The sequence below is a fragment of the Mobula hypostoma genome, chromosome 2 (genome assembly GCF_963921235.1).
Source record: "Mobula hypostoma chromosome 2, sMobHyp1.1, whole genome shotgun sequence".
NCBI lineage: Eukaryota > Metazoa > Chordata > Chondrichthyes > Myliobatiformes > Myliobatidae > Mobula > Mobula hypostoma.
In genome coordinates this window covers 207,982,661-207,992,735 of record NC_086098.1, presented here as the reverse complement: position 1 = coordinate 207,992,735, position 10,075 = coordinate 207,982,661, and the positions used below count along the sequence as shown (strand labels likewise).

At 37.9% G+C, this 10,075-nt stretch overlaps 1 protein-coding gene across 1 annotated transcript in view; it reads left to right on the top strand.

Annotated features, from left to right (window-relative positions):
* Positions 1–655: 655 nt before the first annotated feature.
* The window catches only part of LOC134342832 (cadherin-like protein 26), a 112,693-nt gene continuing 103,273 nt past the window's right edge, over positions 656–10,075 (top strand). The window contains exon 1 of the mRNA XM_063041444.1: positions 656–873. Within this exon, the coding sequence (XP_062897514.1) occupies positions 826–873 (48 nt within the window). The 5' untranslated portion in view covers positions 656–825. The remainder of the gene's footprint in view (positions 874–10,075) is intronic.

Below are 10,075 nucleotides of genomic sequence, written 5' to 3'. Positions count from 1 at the left end.
TTTTTTTAGCAAGAGTGTAGTGAATCTGTGGAATGTTCTGCCACAGACTGCAGGGGAGCTCAAGTACGTGGGTATATTTAAGGCGGCAGTTGATCTTTTCCTGATCAGTCAGGGCATCAAAGGATATGGTGAGAATGGAGGTGTTTGGGGTTGAGTGGGAGCTGGGATCAGCCATGATGAAATGGCAGAACAGACTTGATGGGCTGAATGGCCTAATTCTGCTCCTATTTCTTATGGTCTTATCATTTTAACTGAAAGACATATGGGTTAATATTTAATTTAATAAAGTTGAATCTAATCTAATCTAACTTCTCCCCTATGTGTGATTGGGTGGAGCATGCTCATTTCGCCTGAAGTGCATATTACTGTACTCTGTATCTAACCACATCATTCTTCTAAATTCTTGGAAATAACGTGAACTGGTCAACCCTTTGTCAAAAGTAACTCCTCTGTATTGATCATAGGCTGCCACCCCTCACCTTCCACTGCCTGTCAAACTAAAAATTATCTCACCCTTTCAAGAGGAGTGGATATGCTATTTAAAAATGGTTCAAAGTTCTGTCATAAACTGCAGTTCATGTTTATGTTCCCCATTGGCTTCAGTTTTTCTTTATCAGGAAGTATATTCTGTTAAGACACTGGAGCTCCATGGTCTCTGTGGACCAATGATTTTTTTATATGCAGATTAATGTTAAAGTTTAACGAACATCTGCATTTCATGTTTTGTCACAGGTTTCTATTCTGCTGAGTAAGTGTCTCCAGAACTAAACTGGACAGACTTCTATAAAAAAGAGTGTAGATCTGCATAACTTTCACTACTGCATCATGTATTTCATCATGCAACTATGGATTCTACTGCTGATTTTTCCCACGGTAAGTGTTACTACAATTCTATCTTTAATTTGAAAGAAAATGCCTGAGTAATTGTTAAAATATCAGCCGTAATTGTATTAAGATCATTGTTGAAAATAATTGTTTAGAATGCAAACATATTTACATTTTCATGGACATTGTGTGGTGTGGTTGAACTCTCAGGTTGAGAGACTGACCTTGACAAACTGAACTTTGGAAGAGGATCGTAATATGTGAAAGCTCTAATTCTTAAGGTGTTTGTGTGAACAACTGAAACGTTGAATGTAGTACGCATTCTTAATTCAGAGATTTTTTTCCTTTATCTTGGCATCGCTTATCCACATATATAGTGAAATCAATCTTTCTAAATGCACCATGTCAAAATACCACCTTTAATTGTAACACACACCGAATGCTGGAGGAACTCAGCAGGTCAGGCAGCAACCATGGAAGTGAATAAACAGTCTATGTTTTGGCCAAGACCCTTCTTAAGGACTGGAAAGGAAGGGGGATGATGCAAGAATGAAAAGGTGGGGAAGGGGAGGAGAAGGAGGATTAGCCAGAAGGTCATAGATTATATGAAATAGGAGAAGCAGTAAGCTGGCTAGTTTTCTGTGTCTGATATTCTATTTCATAAGAACAGTTTAAAATAAATAATGCAACACACACAAAATGCTGGAGGAACTCAGCAGTCCTGAAATGTCAATTGTACTTTTTTCCATAAATGCTGCCTGGCCCGCTGAGTTCCCCCAGCATTTTGAGTGTGTTGCTTGGATTTCCAGGATTCACAATTTTTTTCTTGTTTGTGATAAAATAAACAATGATTAACTTGGACTGGAATGTCTGATTAAGTTCATCAGTAGTGTGAAAAACATTTTACACAGCTTAGCAAAGCTTTACTGATCCTTTTGATCTCCTGTTGATGTTCAGGAACCATTCTAAAGACTGACATATGTGCCTAGGGGAGGTGATATTCTTGACCCTTCTGCAGAGTGTGATGTATGTGAAAGCCCTTCCCCTGCCCATGCCCACCCTCCCTAATTTTTATCTTTGAGTTTTTTCTTAAGAAGTAAGTAAAGGCTCTGCTGAATTCACACCATTTCAATGGTAGAAACCTTTATACTGATATTCAAAATGTTACCTTTATTTTGATTATAGAAACATAGAAACATAGAAAATAGGTGCAGGAGTAGGCCATTTGGCCCTTCGAGCCTGCACCGCCATTTATTATGATCATGGCTGATCATCCAACTCAGAACCCCGCCCCAGCCTTCCCTCCATACCCCCTGACCCCCGTAGCCACAAGGGCCATATCTAACTCCCTCTTAAATATAGCCAATGAACTGGCCTCAACTGTTTCCTGTGGCAGAGAATTCCACAGATTCACCACTCTCTGTGTGAAGAAGTTTTTCCTAATCTCGGTCCTAAAAGGCTTCCCCTCTATCCTCAAACTGTGGTCCCTCGTTCTGGACTTCCCCAACATCGGGAGCAATCTTCCTGCATCTAGCCTGTCCAATCCCTTTAGGATTTTATACGTTTCAATCAGATCCCCCCTCAATCTTCTAAATTCCAACGAGTACAAGCCCAGTTCATCCAGTCTTTCTTCATATGAAAGTCCTGCCATCCCAGGAATCAATCTGGTGAACCTTCTTTGTACTCCCTCTAAGGCAAGGATGTCTTTCCTCAGATTAGGGGACCAAAACTGCACACAATACTCCAGGTGTGGTCTCACCAAGGCCTTGTACAACTGCAGTAGTACCTCCCTGCTCCTGTACTCGAATCCTCTCGCTATAAATGCCAGCATACCATTCGCCTTTTTCACCGCCTGCTGTACCTGCATGCCCACTTTCAATGACTGGTGTATAATGACACCCAGGTCTCGTTGCACCTCCCCTTTTCCTAATCTGCCACCATTCAGATAATAATCTGTTTTCCTATTTTTGCCACCAAAGTGGATAACTTCACATTTATCCACATTAAATTGCATCTGCCATGAATTTGCCCACTTACCCAACCTATCCAAGTCACCCTGCATCCTCTTAGCATCCTCCTCACAGCTAACACTGCCACCCAGCTTCGTGTCATCCGCAAACTTGGAGATGCTGCATTTAATTCCCTCATCCAAGTCATTAATATATATTGTAAACAACTGGGGTCCCAGCACTGAGCCTTGCGGTACCCCACTAGTCACCGCCTGCCATTCTGAAAATGTCCCGTTTATTCCCACTCTTTGCTTCCTGTCTGCTAACCAATTCTCCACCCACACCAATACCTTACCCCCAATACCGTTTGCTTTAAGTTTGCACACTAGTCTCCTGTGTGGGACCTTGTCAAAAGCCTTTTGAAAATCCAAATATACCACATCCACTGGTTCTCCCCTATCCACTCTACTAGTTACATCCTCAAAAAATTCTATGAGATTCGTCAGACATGATTTTCCTTTCACAAATCCATGCTGACTTTGTCCGATCATTTCACCGCTTTCCAAATGTGCTGTTATCACATCCTTGATAACTGACTCCAGCAGTTTCCCCACCACCGACGTTAGGCTAACCAGTCTGTAATTCCCCGGTTTCTCTCTCCCTCCTTTTTTAAAATTATGAATTTGGAAATAAGCACAATCAATCCCCAAATCAAAATAAATGACAACATTATATATCCCAATTATAATTATAACAAGCAACATTTAAAAATGTGCAGCAGGATATAATAGAGCCAAAGCAAAATCAAATCAAATCAAGTTTAATTATCATTCAATCATATATGGATACAGGCAAATGAGACAGTGTTCCTCTGGGGCCAAGTTGCAGAAACATACAGGCGCATTCAAAATAGCGAGAAAGAGGGGGAAAAAAAAGAAAATTATTGAAGCACATTTTTAGTCCAAAACCCTGAGTAACAAGTCCCGCAAATTGATGGTTCCTGGCAGTTCAGCCTGTAATCCCACCAATCCAACACTTTAGGACCGCACCAACGAGAGAGGCCAGGTGCCATGCTAAATGAAAGCCTGAAGCATGAGGCCCAGTCCTTGCTCCAACCGAGGCCACACTGCTGCCTTGCTGCCTGTCTCCCCACCAAGCGAGAGAAACGGGCTTGCAGCCATCTTTCTTTTCTTTTTCAATCTTATTAATTTCAGCATCATAAACATTACAGAAAATAGATACAGAACAATTGAAATTACGTTATTGATACATAGTTTATACAAGTATAAAATCAATTGACACATAATTAATGAGCCTCCCAAAAACTCACAAAGTACAAATATAGTATAGTAAAAATATAAAGTGAAAATACAAAAAAAATCAAGGAAGTAAAAGAAAAAAATATATACCCCAAAAGAAAAAAAACTAATCTAACCAACTAGAAGAAAACTAAACTAAAGAAAAAAAAAGAAAAAGAATGGGCTATTATGATATCTCAGATAAAATCATTAGTGTCATTAACTCCACTCCTCTCCCCGTATATTGAAGTAACAAAATAGAATTGGAAAGGGTCAAATTACATCATATGAAAGTATTGAATAAATGGTCTCCAAATCTCTCCAAATTTAATAGAAGGGCTATAAATGATGCTTCTAATTTTTTCTAAATTTAAACAAGACATAGTTTGAGAAAACCATTGAAATGTAGTAGGAGGATTGAGGACCACCCCTGTCTGCAAATGGAGTAGCAGTATTTTTGTGCTACTCTTAGTTTTCTTTCTCTCCCCCTAGTTTAAGCTTTGAATTTAAAAATTTTACTTGCTGATTCTTGAGGGGGATCAATATGTCTATGTCTACAAGAAGTGGGAAGAATTTACCTGAACCTAGTGATAAAGGTAATGGGAAAGGAAAGGTGCAAAAGGAAAGATCTAATGGAATGCCATTGTGGGCTGAAGATATCGTTCAGACACTGAATTCAATTAAGGATCAGAATGGATTGAGGATCCATCATCTACCTGCTGAACCGTGTCTATGCCCACCTGGACAAGCCAGCGAGCACTGTAAGGGTCATGTTTTTTGACTTCTCCAGTGTGTTCAACACCATCTGCCCTGCTCTGCTGGGGGAGAAGCTGACAGCGATGCAGGTGGATGCTTCCCTGGTATCATGGATTCTTGATTACCTAACTGGCAGACCACAGTACGTGTGCTTGCAACACTGTGTGTCCGACAGAGTGATCAGCAGCACTGGGGCTCCACAGGAGACTATCTTGTCTCCCTTTCTCTTCACCAGTTACACCTCAGACTTCAACTACCGCACAGAGTCTTGTCATCTTCAGAAGTTTTGCGGAGCAGACTCAATGGGCCGAATGGCCTACTTCTGCTCCTTTGTCTTATGGTCTTATGGACTCTGCCATAGTTGGATGCATCAGCAAGGGAGATGAGGTTGCGTACAGGGCTACGGTAGGAAACTTTGTCACATGGTGTGAGCAGAATTATCTGCAGCTTAATGTGAAAAAGACTAAGGAGCTGGTGGTAGACCCGAGGAGGGCTAAGGTACCGGTGAGCCCTGTTTCCATCCAGGGGGTCAGTGTGGACACGGTGGAGGATTACAAATACCTGGGGATACGAATTGACAATAAACTGGACTGGTCTAAGAACACTGAGGCTATCTACAAGAAGGGTCAGAGCCGTCCCTATTTCCTGAGGAGACTGAGGTCCTTTAACATCTGCCGGATGATGCTGAGGATGTTCTATGAGTCTGTGGTGGCCAGTGCTATCATGTTTGCTGTTGTGTGCTGGGGCAGCAGGCTGAGGGTAGCAGACACCAACAGAATCAACAAACTCATTCGTAAGGCCTGTGATGTTGTGGGGATGGAACTGGACTCTCTGACGGTGGTGTCTGAAAAGAGGATGCTGTCTAAGTTGCATGCCATCTTGGTTAATGTCTCCCATCCACTACATAATGTACTGGGTGGGCACAGGAGTACATTCAGCCAGAGACTCATTCCTCTGAGATGCAGTGCCGAGCGTCATAGGAAGACATTCCTGCCTGTGGCCATCAAACTTTACAACTCCTCCCTTGGAGGGTCAGACACCCTGAGCCGATAGGCTGGTCCTGGATTTTTTTCATAATTTACTGGCATAATTTACATATTACTATTTAACTATTTATGATTCTATTACTATTTATTATTTATGGTGCAACTGTAACGAAAACCAATTTCCCCCGGGATCAATAAAGTATGACTATGACTATGACTATGACAATGGATCAATTAAAGGCCAACTGGAAAAGAATACTAATGAAATGAAGTCATTTCTGGGAAAACTTAAAGACCTGGAAACTCAAGTTATTTCACACGAAGAGGAATTGAAGATAACTAAGCAAAAGCTGTCTAAAGCTACAACTTGTTTGGATAGATACCAAAATAAGATTATAGATCTGGAAACTAGGTCTTGACGAAGGAATATAAGAATTGTTGGGCTGCAGGAAGGAGCTGAAAATGGAGATCTAACGGCTTACTTTGGTAAGCTTTTCCACACTTTATTTCCTACCATTCTATCAAAGCAGCCTGCTATAGAAAGGGCACACAGGGCGTTTATCTCGAAATCGATGGATCCTAGTAAACCAAAATCTGTTCTGGTTTGCTTTCATCACTTTAAAATTAAAGATCAAATCATGAGACAGGCAAGAAAACAGAGTTTTTAGATTTATGGAATCTGAGCTCCGCTTCTACAAAGATTATCCAAGAGAGATAGTGGAACAAAGATCAAAATTTGCCCTGGTAATGAAACAGGCATATGATAAAAAACTTTTTCCGTCTCTGAGTACCCGACAAGAATTAAAATTTTCCCTGCTAATTCTCCTCCTCGTACTTTTTTTGATCCAAAAGCTGCACTGGATTTTGTTTAGACTTTACCTGCCGCTGTCACTGATACCGCTGTTGAATGATCCATTTGAAAGGCTGTTTGGCTATTTGTATATTATTTGCATTTTGGAAAGAAGATTTATGAAGGTCACTTGTATATTTCATCGAGAGACTAATTATGGAAGACGGAGAGTTGTTCTTTATTGCATATTGTTGGTTTTTCTCTCTAAGAGATAACATTATTTTGGTTCTTTCTTGTTTATTAGTCGATGGAATGTAAATACCTTTTTTTGCCAAGACTTTATTGTTTTTTTCACAAGGTCACTCTACTTTTTTACTAACTGTGGGGAGGGAAAGAAAACACAGACAGAGCAGTCAGCAGCTTTGAATTCTATTGTAGATCACTTGCCTCTTTCGGGTTTCCGGGTGTGGGTGGGTGGGTTTAGAGTTAGGATTTTTTTCCTTTTGTGTGGTTCCGGAGCGTGTGTGTTTTTTATTTGGTTGTATTCTTCATCACCGCCATCTTTGATCATCCCGTATTGGTATGTGCTCTGTGCATGTATAAAGTAGAATAAAATTATAGTATGGTGTTCAAACGGATTAATATAATAAGTTGGAATGTACGTGGTTGGAATCATCCTATTAAACGAAGGAAGATTTTTAAAATTATTAACCGATTCCAACCTGATATAATTTTTACTCAGGAGACACATATCAGGGCGGGAGATCAAAATAGATTTTTTAGATGGTGGAATGGTTTGCAATTCCACTCTACTTCTCAGAGTAAAACAAAAGATGTGTCTATTTTCATTAAACATAATGTATTTATTCAAGAGGATATTGAATCAGATTCTAATGGTAGATTTTTAATTGATAAAGGAACAATCTGTAACAGAAAAGTTGTTTTGGTTAATTTGTATGGTCCTAACTTAGATGATCCTTTTTTTTAAAAAAGGTATTTGCTTTACTGCCTGACTTAAATGAATATATGCTCATAATGGGTGGGGATTTTAATTGCTGTTTAAACCCTATGATTGATAAGAGCTCAACCAATCAGCGACTTCCAAATCGATCCGCGTCATTTATTAATTCTTTTTTGATTGATTTTGGGTTGATTGATTTGTGGAGGTATCTTCATCCCGATAATAGAGAATATTCTTTCTTCTCACATGTTTATAAAAAATATTCGAGGATCGATTATATTATAATCGATCCCCGCTTCTTGCCTAGTGTTAAAACTTGTGAATATGACACTATTGCTATATCTGATCATGCGCCTCTGAGTTTGTCTTTTGCATTTGATGATGTCATTCTTGCCACCTTGGCACATGTCTCAGACATTATTGCAAAACGCTGACTTTGTCAGTTTCATTGAAACCCAGATAAAAGAATTTTTTCTTTTTAATGATATAGGGAGTATGTCTAAATTAGTTATATGGGATACATTTAAAGCATTTTTACATGGTCAGATTATTTCTTATTCAGCTAAACTTAAAAAACAAACTAAAGCAGAATTAGATAGAATTTCAAAACAAATTAAAGATTTGGATAATATTTATGCAATTTCCCCCAATACTGATTTATTTAAACAAAGGGTGGAACTTCAATCACAATATAACTTGTTATTAACTCATCCCATTGAAGGTTATTTGCTTAAGTTAAAGAGCCAATTTTATATGTCTGGAGATAAAAATAAGAAACTGTTCGCATCTCAATTAAAAATGGCTGCAGCCAAAAGGCAAATCATGAAAATTCGAAGGAAGTATGGTACCTTATCTCAGGAATATGAAGAAATTAATAAGATTTTTCAAGATTTTTATGCTGAGCTATACAAATCTCAATGTCTGTTAGATTCCTCTAAAATGAATGCTTTTTTACAAAAGATTGTTTTTCCTAAAATCTCAGCTGACGATCAAAAAACTCTCAATGCTCAAATTACTGAAGCCGAAATTCATAAAGCTATTTTTTCAATGCAATCTGGTAAGTCCCCAGGACCTGATGGCTATCCTGTAGAATTTTATAAAAAATTTAGAAAGTTGCTCTCTCCGTATATGTCGGAAATGTTTAAGGATTCTTTTGTGAAAGTTGACTTACCCTCTACCTTTTATGAGGCTTCTATTTCTTTAATTCTTAAAAAAGATAAAGATCCTACTGACTGTGCTTCATCTAGACCTATTTCGTTACTGAATGTTGATGCTAAGATTTTGTCAAAGATAATGGCCAATCAGTTGGAGAATATTTTGGGTAAAATTATTTGTAAAGATCAAACAGGCTTTATAAAGGATCGCTATTCTTTTTCAAATGTTCGGAGACTATTTAACATTATATATTCATCCTCTTCTAAAACTCCACAATGTGTTGTACCTTTGGATGCTGAAAAAGCGTTCGACCGAGTCGAATGGAAATATTTATTCAATGTTTTAGAGAAATTTGGCTTTGGTGTTAATTTTAATAATTGGATTAAAATGATATATAAAGCCCCTATTGCTACTGTTGTCACTAACAATCGTAGGTCTCCTTTTTTTCAGCTTTCACGGGGACAAGGCAAGGCTGTCCATTAAGTCCTTTGTTGTTTAATTTAATATTAGAACCCCTTGCTATTGCTCTTCATGAGGCTAAAAATATCCATGGGATCTTTGTGAATGAGACCATGCATAAGGTCTCTCTTCATGCTGATGATTTATTGGTTTATATATCTAACCCTGACAAATCCATTCCTGCCGTGCTAAAATTATTTAATGAATTTGGAGGTTTTTCAGGATATAAAATAAATTTTGATAAAAGTGAATTGTTTCCTTTAAATGATTCTGTCTGTATGTATGATAATACTCCTTTTAAAGTTTCAGAATTTTTTAGATATTTAGGTATTATAATTACTAAAAAAAAATAAGGATCTTTATAAAGCTGATTTTATTCCCTTAGTAGACTCTATGAAGTATTTATTTAGTAGATGGAGTACATTTTCACTTGTTGGTCGTATTCATATAGTTAAAATGATGATTTTACTGAAATTTTTATTTATTTAGTAGATGGAGTACATTTTCACTTGTTGGTCGTATTCATATAGTTAAAATGATGATTTTACTGAAATTTTTATTTTTATCTCAGAATATTCCTGTTTTTTTGACTAGGGAGTTTTTTGATTGGATTGATTCTATTATTTTATCTTTTATTTGGAATAATAAAAGACCAAGGATTAGTAAATGTCATTTACAAAAATTGAAAAAGGATGGAGGTCTTGCTTTGCCTAATTTTAGAATGTATTGTTGGGCTGTTAATGTGCGATATATGTCTTTTTGGTTATACTGGGTTGATAAGAGTGATCGGCCAATTTGGGTAGATCTGGAACTGAAAGTTGTAAAACAGTTTTATTTAACCTCATTATTGGGAGCTCCTTTACCTATGCAATTAGGTAAAGTTGTTAATTTAAACC